This window comes from Anser anser, assembly GCF_964211835.1.
Source record: "Anser anser genome assembly, chromosome: 14".
NCBI lineage: Eukaryota > Metazoa > Chordata > Aves > Anseriformes > Anatidae > Anser > Anser anser.
The window spans coordinates 10,490,921-10,516,341 of NC_139735.1; the positions used below are offsets into that span (position 1 = coordinate 10,490,921).

The window sequence follows — 25,421 nt, forward strand, 5'->3', positions numbered from 1 at the left end:
TGGTCGGCCTCAGGCGCTCACACACAAGACATGAAATTAATAAACACAAGAAAAAAGGCCCAGCTATTCTTATCATGCCCTGTGTAAAGAACTTTTTTTTTTTTGATTGTTTTCTTTACTTTTTGCAACTCACTCATCCATGTTACCACCATTGCTCCCCACCGTACCCCACAGCACTCATAGCTGGAAACACAAATAATGCCTTTTTTTTTTTTTTCCCCCCACACATTGTTGTTAACACAGCTCTGGAAACAAGCAACCAGCCATCCACCCCAGCAACTCATCATTCTCAGCACAGGAAAGATAACTTCCATAAAGTCTTCAGAGCAGCTTCCTATGCAGATATTTGCATTTCCCAAACAATACTGACAAAACCCGTTAAAAGCCTGTGAAATGACACTAGCGCTTTCTCAATAGTCTTCAAGACTTCACTGTGGAGTCAGTTTCTTTAGCCCTCTTTTTAAGCTTCTGAAAATTATCAAAATACGTCAGTAGATCAGAGTGTTTCGCTGCAGATCCAGGCTATCTATTTCAAGCACCAGCAAGCTTCTCTCATACATATTTTAACATTCTGCATCCTCTTCTGTTGTCACAAAACAAGAAACTGTCACAGGCTTTGATACCTGCGTTGTTTGTTAAACACAGTGACTGAATCTGCCAGTTCTAATTTCCTGCAGTCACACACACACACAAAAAAAAATTCTTCAGCAGCGTTAATTTCTGGGACACATGTAGTAGACAATCACAATGCAGACAACAGGCCGCACAACATTCCCAAAACAGAGGCAAAACATTATCTTTTATCTTCTTGAATCATGCTACTAGCTGGTATCTGTTTCAAAGAAAATATTAAGCATTCAGATACAGGGAAATGTCTTTATCTGAAAAGCATCTAAATATAAATTCAAGAATGGCTTGTTTGTCCAGGCTTTGAATTGAAATTGAATTCTTTGCATGAAATTCACCACCAGCAAAATATGCCATGTGAACTGTTTTATTGCTCCTGTAGCTTCAGCAGTGAGTGAGAGCTTGGAACCTAAAATAGAAAGCTTTTTTTAAATAAAACAGTTAATACTAATATATACTGATACTGCTGAATATTAAATATGATGAGCAGATCAAGGTATTTTAAAAACTGCTACATATTCAAAATATTCAACGTCTCGAAGCATTTCTCATCCCCTCCCTATGTTATATCAACAGACCTTATCCTCCCCTCCCAAGTACATTGTTAGTCCTCAGCTGAACTCTGGCTAACTAGCGTCTGATTAAAACCACAGAAGAGTTAAACATGGCACAAGAGCATTTTGTATAAAGCAGAGGATTAGTTTTATTTCCAGGTACGAGAAATTTAAGACTCAACTTCCCCAAAACACAACTCACTTAAAAAAAAAAAAAGGCAATCAACATGTGGCAGCATTATTTCTCTTCTCCTCGTACAGTTTCATTGCACACTTTTTTCCAAGTGCAGTCAAACAGAACAGAGGTGAATAGCACAGCAGACAAACCTCTAAGATATAGTGTTCCTACAGAGTAAAGTGAACAGGGAAGCTACATCTCCGTAAGAAACATTAGAAATTTTAATCACAACTGAAGTTAACAGATAAAAATGTACAGTACTGAAGAGGAGTTAGAAATTGCATTAGGCACACTCTTAAACAGTATAGTAGGAAAAAATAGAGGGCTTTGAACGAGCCATTTAAAGCACAATACAAGTGTTAAGGCATTAATGCAGGCTTGGTATCCAACCAGCTACGTTAAGGACATCTTTGGATCTGTGGAGTTTTTTCATCTGAAGGAAATCTCTTCTCTACCTGCAAAGCAAGAGGCAATTTAATTATTCCTTTCCATGGAGGTGATTTACTAATTGAAGACCTGGTTGTTGAGTTAACCACAACTACTTCCATTCCACAAACGCACCAAAAAGTTGTCAAGAACTGTAGATAATTCATCTTTATGGAGTTAAAAGAACAATTTCTACTTCCTTGCTTTCCTCACAATTTAATTTCCAAAGTTACGGCAGGTAGGTTTAGTTATATTATAAGCTGGTGGAACAATTATGCTACTCTTAGAAAGTTTCAAGTAATTCTGCTGTAGCAGCATCCAGCCATCTAGATGACAGACCTTGCATAAAGGCAGTTCCTGGTCTGAGAATACACACTGTAGAGACAAATTTAAGGACAACAGCAGGCATTGCATCACACAGCTTAAAAGGAAAGAGGCTACAGCCCATATTTACCACAGCTGAAGAAGTTTGCATATCCTTACATATTGCTTTCCGAGCCATTAACTTGATTATACAGTCAGCTGTCTGATGCATCACTTAAATTAGAGGGATACTGACCACAGAGAAAGACCAAACTTCTGTAATTTGGCACAGATCAATCAAGTCAGCATCTGTAGAAGCTCCCTACTAGAATGCAGTAAGCCTTCTGCATGCATTTTCAGCCTGCTCCACTGGTAAAATTGAACAGGTTTGCTTACACTACCTTCATTTTTAAAAAACAGTCTCTCTATCCTGGGAGTTCGTATTTCATTTCCTTTTAACTCCTCACACTCTGTCCATACTAATCCATCCCCACCTCAGTTGAAACAGAGATTGAAGAGAGAAAGGGGTATATTGCATGCACCTCGAACACTGCAAAAGCACATCTTAAAAGCCAAAAACAACTGATCAAAAAAGAAACGGTAGCTGTATTTCTGGAATTCTTTGCAAGGTCAGAGAGAGAGACCCCAACTCTTTCACACGGAATCTAATTCACAGCTCCAGTCTGGTGACAAACTCATCTAGAGCCTCTAAGTGCACAGAAGTGACAGACAGGACACTGCAGCCTGACCAAAGCAGCCGCCTCCTTGCAGCCAGACTCACTTAGCTCTGCAGGGGTAATTCGAACAAGACCATGAAGAATCGTGAGTACTGCAATAGTGTATTTCTACTACCTAAAGGCAAGAATGAACATGGTATCTAACCATGGTATTTGAGGATTATTATTTGCTTCTACTTTTTCTTTAAGCATGCTTTCCCCCTCAAAGATGAACTTTCATTTTATTTCAAAATTAAGCCAACGCAATCAGATATATCAAAGGTTAAAACAAACTACTTCATGTAACAACAATGTGTGCGCTACATACAACTTAAATTCTCCGTTAGTAAGTTTAGAACTCCTCACGTGAACTTTCTGTCCATCCCGGAACGCAGCAGTTCCCTCTCCTCCTCAGTACAAATTTGAAGTGATAAGAGGAGAGGGGGGATAAGCCCCGATTCTTGCAGCAGACACCTAGACTACAATGTCATACCTCATCTCCAGTTCGCCTTGGCTGGTAGCAACACACAGTCCCTGTATCAGGCAGAAGTGAGCCCAGTTTTTAAATCTGAGGCATCTACTTCTCCAGATAACTACACTTCAATTTCAGGTCTCAGAACTGTGGGATTCAGTGATCTGTGTGCCCAATACCAGAATACACTAGTCTCTGCTTTTGCTAACTATTTTTGTGTTACCACACAATAGCAGTGAAAATGCACCCGGGGCATTCAGCTTGCCCGAGCTACCTAATCACAGGCCTCTGCTTGAAGCAGGGCCACGTCTACCTTTATTGCTTGCTGCTTAAAAGAGAAGACGCAGGCAAATCCACATGCCGGTGTCTGACACTACCCCAGTTCGGATGAGTCCTACTTTGAAGCAGTGGAGCTTTGCTTCAGGGTAAATGTTCAGGATGCTTTACAGCCGGCATTTAACTGAGCTGTAACATCGACTGCCATTTGTCTGCTGCTGTTGGACTTCTGTAAACAGAAGTTAAAGTAATAAGAGCAAAGGAGCAGGCAATTAAAGCAATAAGAGGAAAAAGAAAAAACAGGTAAAAACCCTAGGAGCGTTCAACTACTTCGTGTTATCAGCCTAAAAACAGAGATCACGGGTACTTCTTTCTGCAGCAAAACCTTCATTTGAACCTTCAATTCTAAATGTTGCCCTTTCGGAGATACCTGAGGTCACCGTGCTACTTTTAATACAAAACTGTGTATTTTTGCTGGTGGTGTCAGAAGGCATGCCTTGCAACTGCGACCATGGCATCAAAGAGCTCTACCCAAATCAGCAGCACCAGGCTCAGCTACGACTCGGCACACCCAGGCTGTCATTCAAATAAAAGCCGTCTGCAAGTTCGGTGTTGGCGGTGTACATCGACAGGAGATGAAGAGCCACTGGAACTGCAGGTCCCTCTCAGGCCTCCCAGATGAATGGAGGCAACTGGACACTGCCCTGGAAACCTGGGCAGTTCTTGGATGAAACGGTGGTGTGCTGGGAGAAGGGCTCAACAATTGTTACAGATTAGGAAACCCACTCATGCTAGCTGTTAATAGACAGGCCCTTCCCTCCTAACTACTTTTTTCAGCTGGATGAAGAAATGCGGTGTTCTCCCTATAAATACCCGCGTACTGAACACACATGGCTGGGTAGCAGAGGCTGTACAACACCTCAGCCCAAGTATCCGGCCAAGATTAACACCCAACGTTTGTTTTGTTGCAGTCCCTGGAAAGATCGATTTCTCCTGCAAAACAGTTAATGATGCAGAACCCGCTGCTTATACTACTGTTCAATTGCTCCTGAATCATTTAACACACCACACGTATTAACAGATGCGAACATACTCACCTGGTCAATAAATTGCAGCAGTGGACAGACGTCCTTAAGGCCAGTGAGATTTAAGGTACCAGATTGTTTCATTGCTTAACTGCGGCCCAAAGAGAGGGTTGAGTTGAGCCAGAATCGCAATCAGCCAACTGCAAGACAACCCCCCGACCCAAAAGAGAGAACATCAGCCAAATTACAGGACTTATTATACAGGGAAGGCTTGGCCAAAGCACAGGTACTATCAGAGGAGACAAGACAGTATTCAGGAAGGGCTCGTATCAGATCAAAACCTTGCTCAAGCTCACACGCTGCCTGGATACCAGCAATGAAGACCTGGGACCAAATCATCCCGCAGCTGAAACAAGTTGTCCTCTTCCATCTGAAGCAGCACAACCGACAGCACTCTTGCATAGTTTCTCTTTGGCAGGAAATATACGACACTCAGATATTTGTAGGTTCAGAATATAGCAACATAAAAAAGTCAGCCCTTTTCTTGGTGCCTTTGAAGCATCCTTTAAATAACCAAAAAAATAAATAAAAAAATACAACCAAGCTCTGAGAAACCCACTCTCCCTCATCTGCCGTTATTTTCCATGTACAGCAGCCTGCCCTTGCAAGCCTGGCGTAATTGCCATCAGCGCTTGAGCAAAAGTTGATTAAACCTGGCACAGACGTCAAAGAAACAGGGACCTGAAGCGCAATTGTAGGCAAAACCCCCAGAACACAAAACAAATAAGATAATCAATCAACACGACAACGTGCTCGTCAGGCACAGCCATCTTATCGCAGCGTTCACAAACCAACGCTGCAGAAGCCACAGCCACAGCCCAGAACAAGAGGAATGCAGTTTGTGGAAAATATCCAGGAAAGCTAAACAGAAATAAATATTCCGCTGTTACAAGATACATTTGCTTTGTAAATATTACAAGGTTCGGAGAGAGCCATGGATGCTTCCATGGATTTAAGTCTCCGTTAAATGCTAACTATATAAACACAGTTAGCGAACACACTGGTTCATCTATCTGCTATTTCCAGAACGCTTTGTAAGGAGGAGAAAAAGCAGAGCAGCTTTGTAATGGGAGCTGCCACAAATGTATCAGAGTGCTTAGGCAGTCATGGAAAATTCCACACAAACCTTGATGCTTTGACCAGCAAACGAAGTGCAGGTCAGCTGTAAAAAGGCTACAACAGCCACGGGCAAAAGACGTTGGCCAGACTTAAAGAAAACGCATCAGTAACACTCTTAAGTATTACAAATATTTATTTTCATTATTGCTTTCGGTTTTGTGCAAATTAGGGCCCCAATTAAAACGAAGCGCCGAGCTTGCAGCAGTCTATCAGCCACGCAAGCCTTGAAATACCTAACAGAGACCACAAAGCAACCGAAACATTAGCAGGACACCAACAAAAGGAGCCAACAGCCATTAGGTTGACTTGCTCCTGCCTTGCTAACTAACTGATGACGACATATTTTGAAGCCGTATTAATCATTTTATTAAACTTACTTATGGTAAAAGCAAATTAGTTCTTAAAAACTGCATGGAATTTATTTTGAACGGTTAATTTCCAGATACAAAAGACAGAAAAAGGGGTGCCAGAGCACTGCACCATCTGCCTTTAATATCCTGGACTACCAGCAGTGGGAGGAGGATAGGAACACCGAAGGCCTGCTAAAGGACACGCTTCTCCCCGCGCTGTACGGAAGGAAGGGACGCTGTGCACCAACACCTCACCTCGCCGTGTGCCGGAGATCAGACCCAGCACGGCTGTGCATTAAATGAGCTGGGAGCACGTTCCAAATACCGGCGTGTCCCAGCTGCGTCACCTCGCTTTAGGCAGGCGCTGTGCACTTTTCTAAAGCCGTTTGTTGGGACCACGCTGGATGCCAGGCTCCGAGCACGGCGGCATTACAGGTCTACAGCGTTCCTCCTCCCTGCACGGCTAGGGCCTCATAATTTGCAGCAGCGGTTAGGCACCGAGCTCTGTGACTCCCCTGCGTTCAACACAGGGCTTGAAAAAGCTTTCCCCGCGTCTTGCTAAGTGACAATCTATCATGACAATGCAAAACAAAATGCAGCATTCAGAACAAGACAAAGCAAGCCCCTGTACCCAACGTGCAGTGTGCTGGAGCTGCTAAAATCAGGTATGGCATTCGAGCCACCCACGGGTCCTTAAATCCTGCCGGATAGCAGCTACAACAGCTAGTGTTAATTACCCAGCTCATACAACGAAACCAAAGTCCCTTATGTTCTACCAGAAAGATTTTTAAAAGGTCTTCCTACCCTAACTGCCATCTGTCTGTGCTGCATGTTACAAATTAAGGTCCTGTTATCTCTGCTTAAATGTCAAATTGGGCAACCGTATTTTAATCCTTTTAGAATCAGTACCAAATAATAGTGTTTTTCAAACATCCTTGGTTAGTAGAATATCACAGTACTGCTTCAGGAGCTGCTTTGTAAACTGCAAAAGAGATTTAGGCTATTTAGACAAAACGGTACAACCTGGTACTTCTGCAGCGGTAACCCCACACACTTTACCTTTTATTTTTATCATATTGTACGTTCTCCTTCAAAAGGTGGCTGGATACGATATCAGTACACAAATTACAGACACACACAACAAATTTGCACATAAGCCAATTAATACCATGTGATCAATGTGGTTGCTCAAATTGATCACTGTTAAATCAAAACACAGAAGAAATAGGTTTAAGTTGAAATGTGATTGACTTAAACATAGTTAAATTCAGTCTGATTCAAATCAATTTGTCAATCAACTGGTATTTAATAATAACAGGAAATCCATTTTTTTTCCCTCTCCATTTCAACTGGAAAGGAAAGATAGAGAATACAACAGCAGCTGCAGTGGAGTTTCAAACCACCCTATGAAGAAGTAGATGAACAGCACTAGCCACCTGCTAAGGACACACAAAGATCTGAGATGAGAAGTTATTTCAGCCCCTAATGCTGTATCTGAGGAAGAATCCTGAGAATCCATTCTTTGGGGCTTTCTGCAAGAACATTCCATACAGAATTCATGACAACACAATGACTCTGCGATGCGGCAAGTTCCGTCTTGGAACATCAGGTTCTAAAATCTGTTTTTTGTTAAACTTGGAGGCAGAAACTATACATATATCTTATGTGCTTGGGTATAATTACTGACGGCTTAAAACATTGCAAGATTTTCTTCTTTTTCTTCTTTTTTCAAGGTGTAATTGGAGAAGGCCAAAGGAAATGTAGAACATGAGTTACAGCCCACGAGGTTAAGAATGAAGACAGAGGCACCCACTCACTGGACACGCAGAACCAGATTGTAAATCATGTTAATGACATGAGCTTTGTAATAGATCTGCTTCAGTACAAAACCCACTGAACTTACAATGAAATACCACTGAAAATCTGAAGTGCGCAAAACACGAAGTCAAACTTAGGAAGCTCTATGACAAATACATTCCAGATCATAATCGAGAGGATTTTGTGGGTGCCACGCAGCCTTGACTTTAAGGAAACTGTCGTTCCTCAAAGAGCAACACCAAAACCAGCAAATCCTGAACTTGAAGGATTTTGGAAGACTAGGACATGATTTCTGTTGCAATGCAGTATAGAAAAGAAATTCAACAAGGAAATTAAACTTAAATTAAAAAAAAAAAAAAAGCCCCCCCCCCCAATCAAAATTTTACCGTAATCTGAACCCCATTTTGACACCTTTGCCAAAGTAAGAATCCAGTTGCCCATTCCTACCCAAGCATTTAGGACCTAGCATGAGATTAGGTTGCTAAATAACTGGTGCGCTGGGTAGGGAGCCTTCACAGCCTGCATAAAACCTGAATATCACATTACAAAAGTAAATTAAATGTGCATAAGCCTGTGCAGTAGGCAACCCAACAAGGCGTCCCCTGAAATGTGCCAACGCTGATAATATGGCTTTTGGCTGCCAGTTCTTAGGAACGAGTAGAGATGCATTTCTCCAAATATTCATGTTAAGCTCCTTACAGTATGTAAATAATACCTAAATACTTCAGCAAAGTCCAAATACTATTCAAGTAGTACTTGAAATTACTCAAGTAATCATTTTATTACAAGTTACCCTGAAAGATCTAATTACTTTCACCAGTTTAATCTCCGTACTAAGTTCTTTCCAAATACCTTTCAAAGTCACTTCTGCACATAGCTTCCCTGACACACTGTCATTAAGCTTGTGAATGAATAATCCAGTGAACTGGAAAGGAGCAACATCAAGTCACTGCACTGCAGTACTCAACAGTAAGAGCCACAGGGCAATGACACAAAACAAGATTTCAATGCAGTATCCACCACCAGGAAAACCTTTTCTTCTCCGTGTTGAAGGCCTTTAGAACCAAGAATTCTACGAGCTGTCGAGGAACACCACGTATCCAGGCCTCTGTGACTCATATGCTCAAGTTTCCTCCTAAATTTCTTACGTGAGAAATGTACCTTGATTAAGGGGCAAGACAGTATTTATACTTACAACAGGTAGCAGCAAACAGCACATGTCACCAGCATCGTGTTGATAACACTGCAAAAAGAACGAGACGCAGCTGATTAACAGTCATGTTGTGACTGACCACAAGATACATAGGAAAAAAAAACACCAAGCAGAAGTTCAGCTGTGATCATATGCAACATGACTCAACGTTGATAACTTCTTCCAGCTGAGCAAACTGCAGAGGCTAAGACTGTGCAAAAGAACTGACAGAGACTGGGAGAACAGAAGCACGCAGCAGTATTTAACTGGAGTAAAATCCAGCGCAGTAAGCGTCCTTGCTCCATTACGCACGCTGTCATGTGCACCAGCAAGTTATCCAACTACTGAAGCTGGATTTTCTAATACCACAGTAAAACATTTTCTTCATGTTCAAAATTTTGCTTACAGAAATTGTCAGTGTCAAAGAGGCTTTAATTTTTTCATCGTGAACGTAGATTTTTTGCACACAGAATAATTTCAAGTGGCCTTGAGATTTTATCTGCAGATAAGAATTAGCTTCCTTACTGAAAGACAATAGTGACAGAAGTGATAGTTAAGCTGAGAAGTAAAAGCCAGGCTGCTCTTGAAACTGGCAGTAGTAAGTCTAGAGCTACATACAGAAATGGTTTTGAAACAAGAGGAAAAGAAATAAGATTTTTCTATTCATAGAATTTCCCGAGTTGGAAGGGACCCATAAGGATCATTGAGTCCAACTCCTTACTGAACTTTGTAGCAAAGTGAAGGGTTCTGTTTGTTTAATAAAAAAGGGATTTTCCTTCTACATATTTCCCCCTAAAGTGAGTGACAAGAACCTGTGCTAGGTGAGTATCTTCCAACCCTTTTGTGACACGGATAACATTCAAGATATGTGTGTATAGGTGTATATATATAAGTATAACCTATCGATACACATTCATCTTGTCAACCTTCAGACAACTGCTACAGACCCAGCGCAGCCTGCAGTGAGCTCCAGGAGCCCCTCCTTCCCACGTAGTCCCAGGCAGGAGCCATCGCTTGGAAGTTTTAACCAGCACAGCGCGAATTCCTAACTCAGTTAAAATCTGCACTGACTTCCTTTGTTAGAAGATGAAGAAGCCAATTCAAACGCAGCTTTTTGTTGGTGGTTTTTAAAGGAAGAAAGAAACAAAACGAGATGAGAAGTTAGGGCACTATGCAGTGCCAGCACAGAATCAGAAGGCAGCAGCGCTCTGTTGGTATTTGTTAAGTGATAAAATTGAGGAAGAAGTAGAGCAGTGGCCTATTACTATTTGTTAAATGATCGAGTTGAGGAAGAAGCACAGCCGTGCAACATTCGTATTTGGCGGAATTGAGGAAGAAGCAGGCAAGGCCTGCCGGTGACCCCGGGCCACTTCCCACAGCCAGGAGCAGGCCTCCCAGCCACGTCCTGGGGACACCCGAGGCCAGCCCGGCTGCCAGGCACAAAACCAGCCGGGGCGCTGAATACCAGGGCTGGGAAGGGAAACTGAGGAAGCGGCGGGGCTGGGGGGGAGGAAATTCAGGGAAGCCCCTCCGGGGTCAGAGGAACAGAAGCGAAGGCAGTCGGCACCTGGAGCCCAGCCCCTCAGGCTCAGCAGAAGGCAGCCGGTACCTGGCAGGGGGAGGAGGAGGAGGAGGAGGAGGAAGAGGAGCCGAGCAGCCGCCGCCACCCCCGGGTCGCAGCAGGCCCCGACGCTCCCGCAGGGAGCCCCCACACCGCAGCGAGGCCCGGCCCGGCCGCGGCTCGGGGCGGGGGGGAAGCCTCGGGGCCGGGCCCCGGTCACTCACCCGCGGTTGGGCCCCTTGGGGACGAGCCAGGGCAGGAGGGCGCCGACCACCCCCCAGAAGGCGGTGACGGCCGCGATGGGCACCGCCAGCCCGCCGTACGCCATGGCCGCCGCCGCCGCCGCCTCTGCCGGCCGCGGGCACGGCCGCCGCGGGACCGCCTCCTCGCCGCGCCGCCGGCCAATCACGGGGCGCCACGTCACGCGGGGGCGCGCACGGGAGGGGCCGCAGGGCGCGTGCTCGCGGGGGGCGGGGTGCAGCACCCAGGGGTGCTCGGGGCACCTCCGGTACCGCGGCTCTGCATGTACGGAGAGCACCGACGGGAGCGGCTGGGGCACCGCGGGGCAGGTTCAGGGGCCGCAACGTGCCCAGCAAGGCCCCAAACGTCACCTTCCGGTGTCAAATCCCGTAGATCGGTGGAAAAATGTAATTTAAGAAATTACCGATGGCCAGAAACAGCTAACTTCAAGTGCCTGAGAGAATACTGAATGTGCATGGTACAGGGAATTAACACCTTCATTTAAAACTGCGGGCTTTTCTAAGTGAATGTCAGAGATCACTGGGAAAAAAAAAAAAAAGTCTACCAGGCACTAGATGTTACCCGGATTGTAGCAGTCCTGCACCACGCCTTCCGACTTCGGCTGCGAACCGAAAAGGTCAACATGTTCTTAAAAGCAAGAAAGGCTTAGAAAGCTTTTTAGGTTACTGTGCTTTTCACATAACCAGCATTAAATATTAAAACGAGTATTTAAACGCTGAGCAGACACTGCATCAAGATTTCCTAAGGCAGAAGACACGACACTAGGTTTAGTTTTAGCAGTTCTTTAATGGTGTCAAAAAGAAAACAATCTATTCCTGCATCTTTTCGATTGTTTCTTCCTTGTATTTGCCTTTCTCCTTGCCAACCTGGCGAGATTTTGCTTTACGCTCCAAGATCTTCTTGCGATCTTTGTCCAGCTTTAGCCTTGTGATCACCACCTAGGGAAAAGACAAAGAATTCAGCGTCCTCAGCGTAACGCACAGCAGCCTGACAGCACAGAGCTAACGCAGTGCGGCCTAGGCCCATCACCTCCGACACTACCAAAGCACACGTTTTATTAACACAGATTCTCTAATTCGGTTTGAGTAGAACTGAGGACTGAGCTGGCCGCGTATTTCACAACGCTGCGGTGTATTGGTTTCTCCAGGTGCATTCAAGGAATCAAAATATATGGACCGTGGCTTGGATGCACGGCCACAACATCTGAGCAAACTGAAGAGCAGCCAAATTTCGGGCCAGCTACATAATGAAATCGTTACCGTGAAGTCAGTCCGACTTCCATCACTTCATTGGAACGCTGTCCGTTACGCCAGGTGCTGCTCAAACACAATGGGCGCTACACCTGCATACAGCTGACTCTCGTTCCCACCACCACAAAGGAAAGCAATAGATCCTAAGGATGTGAGGAAACGGCCTCAAGCTGTGCCCGAGGATGCTTAGGGTGGCTACTGGGATGAATTTTGTCACAGGAAGGGTGGTCAGGGCTGGACCAGGCCGCCAGGGACGGGGTGGAGTTGCCGTTCCTGGAGGCATTTCAGAGAGGTGTGAACGTGACGCTGTGGGACACGGTTTAGCGCTGGCCTCAGGTGGATGGTTGGACTCCACGCGTCTTTCCCAACCTGAATGATTCCATTAATTTCTCCATGTTTTAAACAATGCTACCTGCGTTTTGGAACACTGGAAAACCACACAGCTGCTGGCTGCTGTCGTGTCATTGCTATACTGCCTGGAATAACCGAACATCTGGCGTAACTGCAGGGAACAATGAAGTCCACGCACCACTGACTCGTACGTGGAGAACGCTTCCAAGAACATGATCTGCTATTGACCAGTTGTAAAGCGGACAGGAATTATCAAGCATTACTAACATGGACACACAAAAGATAATCTGCCCAATCCATTCGCTACCAGATCCTTCGCGACATTTTGTAACAACGCAGAAGAAAACCCAAGTGCTGATTCTCAGCCCCTGGACAACCTTCAGTGCTTTTTCTGCTCCCAAAACTAGCGATGAAATAAATACTTGGATATTATTGAAAGGAGCACTTTAAAAATACAATTGACATAATCAAATCCGAGAAAACTGACATAGGCTGCAGTACAGCGAAATGCTCCTGGTTAGTTCCACTGTGAGGTCCGGTCTCAATCATCCCTTTACCTAAAAGAGGCAGACATCGCTCACCCATCCCATTGCCAGCTTGCAACAAAGCGTTCCCCTGTTCCCATGCACTAACAACTCGAATCTGCATACAAAGCTTTCCCGAGGTCCAATTCCCAGTTAGGGAGAGCGCTCACAGAAACGCAGGACCAGCACCAAGCTCAATTTCTCCCACTGCTATTTATCAGGGAAGTAACGTCCAACTGCAGGTACGCTGGTTCCCTCAGTGTCACCTTGTACCTCAGATGTTGTTCCTGCACACAAGCCATTAGGCTGTTTTGGAATCATTCTGCTCTGCCCCTCCTGTACATACCAACCCTTCAGACCAGAAAACCTGCTACAACTGGATTTCCTCCACCAGCACTTCGATACCCGTGCCCACATGACAGGTTTGGGGCAGACTCATTTCATCTGCTTCAAACTAGGTTTCTGGCTAGTTGTTCTGTTTAATTGGAAATGTTTTGCTATTATGATCTAAACAGGCTTTGCCTGGTTTTCGCTAACTCTGAACGCTGTGAAACACTTCAGGCTAAAACTAGATGCAGGCAAAATTAGCGCATAACAGCCACAAGAACAAACCACAGTTCTGAGCATCTACCCAAACATTTCCAACACTTCCTTAGTCAGTGCAGTGCCACACAGCAACAATGAAGAGTTGTTCTAAATGATCAGTTCCCAAAACAATCAAACAAAAAAATAACTATTTGTGCTTTAAAATCGCCAAGCTCTTCCAAAAAGCACTTTAGGAACACTCTGAAGTCTGTTGCAACTTCTCCACCAAATAAGCCTCAGAAATATCTGAGAGCTCCCGGTTCCAACCATTACTTCCCTGCTACCGTGACCCTGTAACTTTTCTTTATTAACGCCCATCCCAATCAATCTCAATCCGTTACTCCATGCGCCGTAACAAGGTTCTACTTAAGCAAGCAGCAGATTTTTCATGTGGCAGCAAGGCCTCTTTTTGCACTGCAGATGTCACCTTACAGCCTGTACCTTGCTAGGATGGATTCCCACGTGCACAGTCGTGCCGTTGGCCTTCTCGCGCTGCACACGTTCGATGTAGATGACGTACTTCTTCCTGTACACCTGGACCACCTTGCCGATCTGCTGTCCTTTGTAATGCCCCCGGACAACCTGCAGGAGCACACAGAAGGCACACGTTCCCAATACTTCCAAAACACCCCTGTAACAATCACCCGGCCTTAGCAAACACAACTTAATTATCCCATCAGAAAACCAGAACTGCACGGGTTGAGCTCCCAACTCTGCTCATGCCAGAAAGCTACCAGTTACTGGATTTAGCTGATCACTAAAATGGAAAATACAATGGATCAGAACTGTACTTTTCACTCACTTTGCCTGCAGTAAGTCCTGATCAAGTAACTCCAAATCTTTTCAACCAGAAAGGTAACAGTCAACCCCAACTGTTTTTCATCCTTTCTCTTCTATCATTACATTTTAAAACAAAACGGCCACCTAACTCCATTCATTTCTAAACTGATCTTTCCCATATCACTGGTAGCAAACAGTCTACAGAAAGAAAACAAACAATTCTTTGCCTTATTGTTTAAAGTCTTTAATCCAGAGTGATAATCAATGCATGCAACTAAATCACGCATGTGAACAATGCACATACTTCTACTGCCACGTTTATGTTCCTTTTACCTTCCTTCTCACTGGTTGTGTCTCAAGAAATATTCAACAGGACAAACCTATGATTACGTTAACTTGTATTATTTTTACAAGACTCATGGTGAAGCTGTGGCATCGATTTGAATTTGTCGTGGAAAACAAAATATGAATAAACTTCAAGCGTGACAGTACAGCCTGAAAGATACCTGGACTTCATCGTCCTTTCTGATGGGCATCGAGCGGACGTTGTATTTCTGCCGCAACTCCTTGGAGAGCGGGGAGGACATTATTTTTCTTCGGATGTGAGAAGGTGCATTGAAGTGCCGTTTGCGGTTCTTGCTGCGGTCTGAGGTCACAAATGGATTGAACTTCATTTTGGCTGCAGGAAGAAAAACAGTACTTTGAGAAGCTTGTAACTCAAAGGCATTCGTGCTACTGTCTGCCTACGCTAAGTACGCTAAAACTTAAAAGCTCACTTCAGCTGTTTTTATTCCTACTCCCGATTTGTGTAATTTTATAAACTGCATTTCAAAGGTTTCAGCCTCTTCCATGAGTGACAATGACGCTGTGGATTGACAGAAGTGCTCTGTGTGTGCATGTGACCATTCTTTCTAACCCAAAGCTAAGTGTACTCAGAGTGCAGGACATCTGATCGAGTAGTCTTAATTTTACACCAAGGTAAACGTTTGCTTTATTTATGAAGTGAGCGCACGTTTCACACTCGCACAGATAGAATACCTGTAACGCTTAGAGGCTGCCTGCGCAGTGTACTACTAGACTTTGCAGCACGTAACAGATTTGTTACACAAACTGCGCTTGGCCATTCCTAAGCCGTAATAACCACGCCTGAGGTTGTCTATCAGAGCACAGCTCTGCCCTGACCGACAGGCTGCCCCCCGGGTGCTTCTGCTTGCCCGCGGCAAGCCTCCGCCCGCTGCTAACCAGAAGATCGCAGCCTTCCACTACGGAAGACCCCTAAATCAGCCAGGTCAGCGCGGAGCCTGCCACCCACCCGCCGCCGCGCACCGCCCCGTGCCGGTGCCGGGCCCCGCCTGAGCAGGCAGCCCGGGCTGCAGGCCGGGACGGCCCCGGGCTCAGCGGCGGCCAGCGAGCGGCCCCTCCAGGCCCAGCGGCGCCCGACCCCGGCAGCGGGGCCCGGTCCCGGCCCCGGCCCGCCCCCAGCCGCGGCGGATGCCGGCCGATACCGGCGGATGGCGGCGGATGCCCGCGGCCCGCCCGCGGCGCCCTCACCCCGCTGCTGCCGCCGCGCCGCTCGACCGGAAAGAGGAGAGGAAGGCGCTTCCGCTTCCGTCAAGAGGCAGCGGGGTTCGCGCGAGAGCTCGCGAGAGGAGCGGGCGCGAGCAGCGCCCCCTGGCGGCCGGAGGCCAACGGCGGGGGCTGAGACGGGCGGGGGCGCGGCCACGTGGGGCTGGGGGCGTGGCCAGGCGAGAGGGGGCGTGGCCAAGCGGGCGGTTCTCCCCCGCCCCTCCCGGGCCCCCTGAGGGCTCCCTGAGGCGCCGAGGCCCGGCCCCAGCCCGCCCCCCCCCCAACCCCACTGCCTCAGGGGGGCACTCCTTTTTTATTTCCCCCCCCAACCCGCTTTGTTTTCTAGTAAATTATTCCCAATTGTTCAATTCTGGTAGAAATGAAGCGTCTCCCCTCGGAGCTGGGGAGCTGATTCCCAAAAAGGGGTGCGGGGGGTCCCGTCCCTCAGGCAGGCGGTGTAGGGCAGGAGCAAGGCACGAGCAGCCCCCCAGTTAAAAATAAGTAATTACTTAATGTGGTGCGGATACACAGCGCCCATGTTCAGTCTGTCGTAACCCTTCGCAATTTAATCTTCCATAATTACCTCAGTGTGATTTCTAAATACTTAGTGAAGCAAGACGAGAAGGAAATTAAAAGGTTGGGGGGAGGCAAAAAAGGGGTTATTTTACATACCAACTCACCGCGTAAGTAAAGCCAAAACCACCAAGTTCCAAGCAAAATCCACGCACCTCATTTAAAAAAACAAAAGGGAAAAAAAACAAAAAAAAACCAACCTGAGGTTAGGACACTTGGTACCGTTCAAAACCGAGCACTGAACGTCCAGACATGAGTCAGGGCTGATTGCAAAAGAGCCTCGCGTTAACTTTCGGCAGAGTGACCTGGCTTACAGTGATTTCATTGCGCGATAAGGCTTAGTTCATTGGAACAATAATTAAAAACAAACGAAAAAACCCTTTCAGATTGATTTTGCAATGGCAGTGCAACAAGAAGCCAATCAAAACACGAGAGATTTATTTTTAATTGTAGAACTAAAAAGTCTAGTATTTTATTAACATGAGGTTGCAAATTAAAAGGGAAATGCGAGAACTCCCTAATAAACTCCACTGTAAAAATGCAAGACTTGTGCTTTAAACATTGCCACACCACGTTACAGGACTGCAAACCCTGCCCCTCTCCCCCTCCTTCCCAGGACTATTGAGAAATACCTCATCGCCACATTTCATCTGGAACTTCAAAGGGCTGTTCTAAAGCAGATACTCGTTGCAGTCATTTTCAGCCCCAAAAGTCTGCGTATCACACAACCAGAAAGCAACTTTAAACGAGAAATAGTCAGAAAATTAGCTATAAACATTACCATCTACACTGCAGATTTCACTTTTTACAGAGCAGTAGTTAAATGCAAATACTTGATACATCAAACATTCATAAATGCATCTCAATTTTTTTCTTCTCATTCAATTTCCATTTTCTTAAAAAAACAAAACCACTTCAGCAGTCCACATAGTTCTTGAACATGCCAAAGCACAGCTTTACAGCTTCCCCTAGAGCTGAAATTCTGACTCCACCATCACAAAGCATCCCGTGCTGCAAGTTCTCATTGTATGATGAAGCGCAGCTTCAAAGAGGTTTATTTAAACCAGAATATACACAAGTTCTAAATGTTTTACTTCCTACAGGGATGTCGTTCTTGGAGAACCACAAATACTTCTGTCAAAATACTGATTTGAAAGAGCAAAGTCAAGAAGATGAATTAACACCTACAATCAACAGTTTTCCTTCCACTATGGCTTGAGATTATTGTTGTTTTCACTGATGTTTAAAAGCATAACTACGCTCATTTTATCTCTAGAAAATGTCTGAGAATAGAAGTGAAATCTAATGACACCTGTATGCACGGGGCAGGCCTGCTGCAACAGTAACCACCGCGCTTTCACATTTGGAGAGAAGAGCAAATTCTTCTGTAAACACACGATGCAGCAACATTACCTGATCCAAGCCAGCCATGCCTGAAGGACAAGCATGCCACAACGGCCAGCAGACCCAAAGTCAGCCTTGGCTTGGCAGTGCTCAGAGGCTTAGACCTGGCTTAGAGAACTAAGGTGCAGACTGTTTCTTCAGCAGTTTTGCCAGAACTTTATTATAATTTGGTTTCCACATTTAGGAAAAAAAAAAAAAAAAAAGATTTATTACATTATTGCAGTGGACATTTTGGCAGAGAAAGCAAGCACACTGAAGTATGCAATCTGTTATTTCCAAAAAAAGTGAAACAATTTCACTGATCTGGTTTAAAGAACTGGCCTGGACTGCGCAGAAGGCAGCATTTAATTCAGATAGAGGATGGGGGAGAAGGGCAGAAATCACACACTGGGGGCAAGAAACACGCAGGAATCTGCAACCAACTTTTTCTAGTTTGTGTTGAAGAAATTATAATAGGGAAGAAATTTCAGAAAACTGACAGCACAATCCGCTGTGCTACAGGAATCTTCTCTTGCATCACCCAGAAGGATGCCCTGCTAAGATATTAACATTGCATCCCTGTAATCCATCAAGTTCACATGCTATAAGAAAAGATCCAACAAATTTAAGAGAAAAAACTAGGATTTTTTTTTGCTTTAAATTTCAGTTGGTGACTGTGGATCAGAGGAAATCCTTCAGGCAGCACGAGAAGGAATTGCAATGGAAAAACCCCAGGCTGCCACGAGGCAGCCGCCGCCATCTAGTGGGTACCGCTCGTGGACAGATGGACGCGCGCACTGAAATGAAGACAAGCATCTCGTTTTCAAGTTGATTTTTGTAAATGGAAAAAATGTATAAAATCTATCCATACATTAACAGATACAGGAAATTACACAATCCAGTTTACACCTAAAGGAACAGCAATCAGTCCATAATAAGAACAAGGAAAAGTTCCAATGCTGTAACTGGTCAGGAATCACTACAGGGCAGAAAATGGGCCAGGGTAGGGAGGGGGGGGTTGGTGGCCTTTTTATTTTTAGGGGGGTGTGGGCATGTATGTGTGTGTGCAGATAAAACTGGCTACCTTCCCTACTTCCAAAAGAATGAGACAATTTCAACAGACATGTATTAGGAATACTTTTGAAATGTATCTGACTCTAGCATTAACACTGAATATTCAAAGTTTCATATTATTACAACAAAATGTTTGGATACTTTGGCCTCCAGGAAAAGGCAGTGGACAGTAGATATTATCCAAGAGAAATCCTGCACCCGTCTTAGAATTTATACCATTGATTGAGTTAAGGATTTTAATTTTTTAGGATTTTTGTCTATCCTGGAACACTTAAAATCTGTGTATCCTCAGCTCAGACACTCACAAAGCATGCAGTGACTGTTACTACCCAAGGAACATTTAGGAGGGTATGGAGAATGCACTGGTGGGCATTGGTCTCATTATCAGTGAACTCACGTCTATCGTTGCATACAAGCCACACCTGGCAGTAGCTTTCCCCTCACACCTCCATTTATTGGAGGTCTCAGAAGACAAGGCTTGAATGAACGGGCATGGAAGTTCAGGTACCGTTTTAAGGAATAGAAGAAAATTGCTAGCAGGGGCCGGGTTGTGGGAATGCCTGCCCTGCTACTGGTGTACCTGTGGGTGAACAGTGTCAGTCTAGGGCTCAGGAAAGATGCCTGATTGAATTTTAAAGAAGCAGGTAGGCACCTTAAACCGTGAAGAGACAGACTTCCTGTGTTTTACAGGTGTATTCAATATACACACACAAAGCAAGACAGTAAGCTGTGCTCATCCACCCAGAAGACTGCAATATTTTTCTGGACACAAGGAATGGACAACCCCTTTTCAAAATAACAACAACAGTAATAATAATAATAATAATAATAATAATAATAATATTAAAGCAGAATTGCAGAGTCCAGACTGCTGGGTGGTCTGTGTTTAAAAAAAAAAAAAACAAACACAGAAGAAAGAATAAAAGCTAATGCTGTAAGACAACTATTCCCTTTCAAAGCAAAGGCCACATAAAACTGTGTTGCTCAGTTTGGTTTTTACTTCATGCCACCTGTAAACACAAGACTGGATATTCAGTTTCTGGGAAGAAATTAAACCACTTTTACATCCAGAGTAAAAGAACGGCCCTTCCTCTGCCTGGATCACAGATCATCCAGGAAAAAGTAGCTGGGGGAAAGCTTCCTTTTCAAATTTGCTCATTTCATTAGAAAGGTCATATCTGAGCAAAAGAGCTTTCCATAAAAGCCCAAGACATTTCTTGATGTTATTTCTGCCCTCTGTCTCTAAAGCTTGCTATGGGAACTAACACTTTCCATTCCTCACCAACAGATACATCACCTTTTTGGCACCACGGGTGGAATTTCTTCCTAATGTATAACTTTGTGTTATATAAAAGTCGATTGTCTAATCATGCAAATCCAACAAATTCCAAAAAGTGCCAAAAGACAGCTTAACTCTTTGTAATCTACTACTTAGTTTGTACACTGCCATCGGAACCTCTCACAGAAGATCCTGTTCTCCTTACTTAGATCTGACAGTATATTTCATATATAGCATTTCAACCCGTTTCTGGGGGGAGAGAATCAAAATCTAAGCCCTGATTCCATTGATTTTCATTTTTTTTTCTCTCAGAGCTCTGAAATGCATGGAAATTTCTTTGATTTGTTGAAGAGGTCTTCACTGAACAGCCTTATTAGAGAAAAACTTACTGATTCAATCAAATAAAAAATAAAGACAAAAACAGGTAGTGGTAGGTTTCTCAATCTTTGCTCCTGTCCTTGGAGACGAGTTTCACCGCTACTGCATCTTCCCCAGCTGAATCTTCTTCCAGGCTTCTGATGCTGTGAAAATGCAGGAGTCAAGGATCCCAGCTACAGTAAACGTTCCCCCAATGATGGCACATATCTGAAACATACAAAAGAGGAAACAAACGTTAGTGAGGAGGCAAACATTTATGCAGCTTGAAACTGAGAGGGAAGATATTGCCTACTGCTAGGGTATCTTCTGGAAGCATGGTAAGAGCTGAGTAACAGTGCAGTAATTACATGACAATCAGTCAGGAAAATTGTTCTCTATAGTGGAATAATTTAGTGTTATCCAGAATCATCATAGCTTGAGCCAGTCATAAAACCCAGCTCCTAGGAGTACAGCATAAACACTGTTCTTTTCCAGGCTGAGCTCCACCTAACAAAGCTTTCTAGAAGCTCTGTGTTGCTCACATCTTCCTACTACTGTTTTCTATTATAAATATCACGGCCTTGTAGTCTTTTCCCTATTTCACAAGATAGAGCATTCGCAAACAGGCAAAAGACACTTAAATAGTATGTTAAGGATAGTGACTAACAGAAAAAAGTCGCTACCAGTGACACCTACAGCTAAGTCTGTCTAACACTTTCCATTACAAGGGCTGCTTACAAAAGCACTGCCAACTTAACCGCTTGTGAGCCAAAGTTTTCCATACAAGAAGTCTCGGGTAGAATTATATAAACATATAATCATTTTCAAGAACAGAGGTAGGGAAAAGTTTAATCTCCTGATAAGCAGAACAGCCTAAAGCAGTTCTCGAATGCTAGAAAAACACAGCAGTATTCTGACATCAAACTGAAGTACCCTGGCATGGCGCACCCAAAATCAGGGGGCACCCGTTTCAGCCACTGCACCACATCGCTTCAATTCTTTTATCTATGAAACGGGGACAAGGCCTAAATTGCCTCCCAGGGAAACTGCGAGGGAAAACGCACTTGAAGTGCCCAATACCACGCCAATGGCTGTCCCAGAGTCCTTGTGGAAACGCACAGCCCGAAGCTGGGTTAACACAGACCACCCGAGAGCAGCAAGGCGGCAGGCAGGTGAATGCCGCACGATGGGGAGGAACGGTGCTCACGGGGCGCCTCCCCACCACACACACTGCGCAGGGCTGCGTTCACATGGGAAGCGTGGTACACAGTAACGTAACCTAGTAACATTTAACAGCTAAGTTATAATTACACAGGACCTGGCATTTCTTAACGCCCACGTTTTTTGGCTTCCTAACTGTGATGCTCTTTCAATTCGGTCTTTTGCATGTAATTCGTTGTGTAGGATTAGGTGGCTTTGAGAAGGAGAGACGGTGGGTCAGTGAGGACGGGACACGACGCAGGGCTTACCTCCTGAGAAGGGCCTGCCTAGGAAACGAGGAGCTGGCTGTGAGTGAGAAAAGCAGGGCTTCAGGGAAACGCAATGCAACTAACCCGGAGGGGAAGCGGAGCCACACTGACCTACTGTATCCCCAAAAACACTAAATCCCACGGGCAGAGTTACAGACAAAAGAGTAACGTAAGAGCAGCAGCATTGGGGTTGGCATGGAGTTAGCAACGGCAACAGAACAAACAGGTCATTAATGCCGAGTGAAGGCAGCAAGAAATAAATCACTCATTTACACGCATATTTATAACCAGGGTATTTGTGTGCAGTGAACTCAGCGAGACGAGGAGAAGCAGCAGGGACAGCAAGGCAAGGTAAACATGGCTTTTTGAGGGATGGTTGGCATTCCAGAAGATAAAGGCTTCAGAAACCAGAGCAGCAGCCTGAGGCAAAGTTAGTAATTTTAGGGAACAAGGCCAGTTCCTGCCTTCTCTGTCCCCCAGTATGACACAGGGTGACTTCAGGGAAAATGACAGCAATGGAGTTGGGTTAGTTCAGTTCAGAGCAGCTCAGCTGACGGGAGATTTTACACTGCAAACAGCAAAACCGTCCAACACTAAGATTTTGCATCATATGGTAGGAAAATGTGATTTCAGTGCAGCAGCGCAAGGTAGGGGGGAAGAGAAAAAAAATATATATATTCATCTGCACTGCTCTGTGCTGCTGAGTGTTTATGACTCACACACACCTGGCATTCGCTCGGAGCCTGCCTCCAAGCACGCACACAGTGCTCTGCTTTGTTGTGACAAAAAAAGGCAGCGCCGGGGTTGGTCTCTAGGTCAGCACGGAAGCTGCACCACCACACTTCTGGATCATCGCTGCTCTAATACGTACGGAGCTCTGCTCCTTCGCAGCGCTGAAGGAAGTCAGGCATCGTGCACTTACTCATATTTAATGGAGTTTTATGCTGTGAATTATTTGTGCTTGGCCCCAGGAGTTTGACTCAGGCATTAAAGGAGGAAGGAAAAGGAATATAGAAATGTAGTAATTACAGAAGTGAGAGACCATGCAATGTGCGACATACAAGAGGCTTTTTAACAGCATACAATTATGGGATAGTTGCTGGGATGCAGGCTAAGTCTAAAGCAAAACGCCAGCAGATATGCAAGAGGCAAGGCTGCAAGCAAGACGACAGAAAGGCAAAAGTCAGATGTGACTGTGGACCTCTGGCAGGTCTTAAATCTGGAGGTGATTTAAAGGACAAAGAAGACCAGTAGGAGCACCATGTAATTCCCAATACAGTAAGCTGCAGAATTCCACCCAGAGGCTTCTGGCTGACCTGCAGCACATCTTGTAAAACAACACTATCTTGGCTCTAAACACATCCACGGGACTGAGTCTGTGCTACCTGTTGGCAACAAGTCCCATGGCTGAAATAATTCTCCCTGCAACCGTTTTTTTACCACTACTTCCAGCTTAATTTTTTTTCACACCTAGCGGACTGACTAGTCCTGTCATATCAGGAAAAAAAAATACAGTTTTTTCTTTTCTTGGATTTCAAGTGCTTCACCAGAAATTTGGCTTGTTTTCTGCCTGCTGTCCCCTTCCAGTCCCTAGGCTGACCTCATGATAAAACACTTTTTTCAGCTTGGCCACTTGCAAGAACTCATGAATTTTCAGCAGTGAAACTTTCCCCTTTGCACCACAACCTCAACCACAAGGCTATGAATGGCTTCTCTTTACTGGGATATATCTTGATTTTACACTGTATGATTTAACAGGCAAAAACTCCTGTGTATAACACTGTGCTAGGTGTGTGTGGTTAACCTCACGATCCATGGCAAATTCACAGTGTGGCAACAGTGGCAGCACTGATTTACAAGCAATTCAAAATCCTACTTAGTACTGAATTTTTTGAAGCGTGACACGTAAAGTAAAATCTATCCTAAAGCAATGCCTTTTGTCCTACCCAGGAGACACCTCTAGCATGGTACAGAAAATTAGGATAATTCTGAATACGACAAAAGCCAAGGAACAGGCATGAGTTTGAGTGCTGAAATACACAGTGCAGGGGTTCCCCTGGGGATACAGAAGACCAGGGACCAACGCTAGGCATGCCACCCTTAGCAGCACTGAAATTTCTGGAAGGCAAGCACAACACCAACAAAGAGCATCGGATAACCTTCCCAGCAGCAGAATGAAATTCCTTTGGCTCTCTGCTGAGCAGCCAATACCCTTCTCACCTGATTACTCCACATGGGACCGTCCCCCTTCAGTGTATCTGCCCCTCCAATATCAACACTGCTTACCCTGACACACCATGCTACGTCTCTAACCCTGTTAAAGTTTCTTTTAAACCCTAAGGATCCTCTCACCTCCCCAGGACACACTTATTTTGCTGGAAGTCACATGGGTGCCTTAGTAAGCAATCTGCTTGATAAAAGCTGTCGCAGCACCCACCCCAGAGCCCCTCTTGTCATTTTAAAACCAAGCAGCTGCTACTCAGAAAAAGCTGACGCGTTTCCCCGGCCCCATTCAGCAACGACTCCAGATGCCCCAGCACAACGGGCCAGATGCCTGGGCCAGGTAGGTGCAGCCTCAGCCCGGTGGTGATGATCATTAACCGGTCTCCAAAGCAACTGTGATGCAAAATGCCACGCAGGAAATACAGGAAGGGGCTAGAGCAGCGGAAAGGACAACAGAGCAGATCGTGTCATCAAAACAGGGCAAAGAAACCTAGGACAAAAGGTGTGTTAATCCTCTGCAGCCCTGCTCCCCTCCAACCTTTCCGGTGCCACCTGGAACGCTCTAACGCCCACGCCAAGGCAGAGCTGCCCTAGCGTAAAACTTTCCTAGCCTAAATGAATGCAAGAGCAGATTGTCTGCACCAGGGCCAGCTGGGCCATGCTGACAGCCACGGCACGGCACCTGTAACAGGATCGGCTGCCTTTAAGTCAGCCACGTCTGAAAAGGGTCTGGAAAACCTGTGTCTGACACGCTGCGTAACAGCTCCTGCAGATATCATTGCCATCCGCATGACTCCACAGGAAGGATGTTAAATTGGCATGGCCCCAAGCGAGCTGCTTCAGACTACAGCCAATTAAGACCGAAGTAGACAAAAAATCAATTCTTAACCTCTTCTTCAGCAATCTAGCAGCCAGCATGCACCTAACTCTACAGACAGGACAGGGCAAAGCTCTAACTGGGCGATCCCAAATCCAAAAGGTCATCGTGGCAATCGGGGAGCCTCTCCTCTGAACTCCTTATGTGAACTCTGAAGCACAGCATCACATCCAACAAAGATGCTATTTATAT

General features: G+C 45.2%; 3 protein-coding genes across 6 annotated transcripts in view; all 3 read right to left on the reverse strand.

The window, feature by feature from the left end:
• Nucleotides 1-1,305: 1,305 nt before the first annotated feature.
• ATP6V0E1 (ATPase H+ transporting V0 subunit e1) lies at nt 1,306-11,085 on the reverse strand. Of its 2 annotated transcripts, none has more exons than XM_083798730.1 (4): nt 10,902-11,085; nt 9,120-9,167; nt 4,650-4,777; nt 1,306-1,814 (listed from the first exon to the last, which is right to left on the reverse strand). In XM_083798730.1, the coding sequence occupies exons 1-3, from the start codon at nt 11,003-11,005 to the stop codon at nt 4,684-4,686; spliced, it is 246 nt and encodes an 81-aa protein (XP_083654856.1). In that variant the 5' UTR covers nt 11,006-11,085; the 3' UTR covers nt 1,306-1,814; nt 4,650-4,683. The 2 variants fall into 2 exon arrangements, with proteins under 2 accessions (XP_083654856.1, XP_083654855.1); XM_083798729.1 differs by having other exon boundaries at nt 1,306-1,810; nt 4,646-4,777.
• Nucleotides 11,086-11,704: 619 nt separating this feature from the next.
• Nucleotides 11,705-16,130, reverse strand: RPL26L1 (ribosomal protein L26 like 1). Of its 2 annotated transcripts, none has more exons than XM_083798727.1 (4): nt 15,980-16,130; nt 14,935-15,107; nt 14,090-14,230; nt 11,705-11,876 (listed from the first exon to the last, which is right to left on the reverse strand). In XM_083798727.1, exons 2-4 carry the CDS (start codon nt 15,100-15,102, stop codon nt 11,748-11,750), a joined length of 438 nt encoding a protein of 145 aa, XP_083654853.1. In that variant the 5' UTR covers nt 15,103-15,107; nt 15,980-16,130; the 3' UTR covers nt 11,705-11,747. The 2 variants fall into 2 exon arrangements, with proteins under 2 accessions (XP_083654853.1, XP_083654854.1); XM_083798728.1 differs by having other exon boundaries at nt 15,934-16,013.
• A 2,637-nt stretch (nt 16,131-18,767) lies between these two features.
• The window catches only part of ERGIC1 (endoplasmic reticulum-golgi intermediate compartment 1), a 57,695-nt gene continuing 51,041 nt past the window's right edge, over nt 18,768-25,421 (reverse strand). For both annotated transcript variants that reach the window (XM_083798720.1, XM_083798719.1), the window contains one exon: nt 18,768-20,888. In XM_083798720.1, coding sequence (XP_083654846.1) covers nt 20,781-20,888 — 108 coding nt within the window. In that variant the 3' untranslated portion in view covers nt 18,768-20,780. The remainder of the gene's footprint in view (nt 20,889-25,421) is intronic.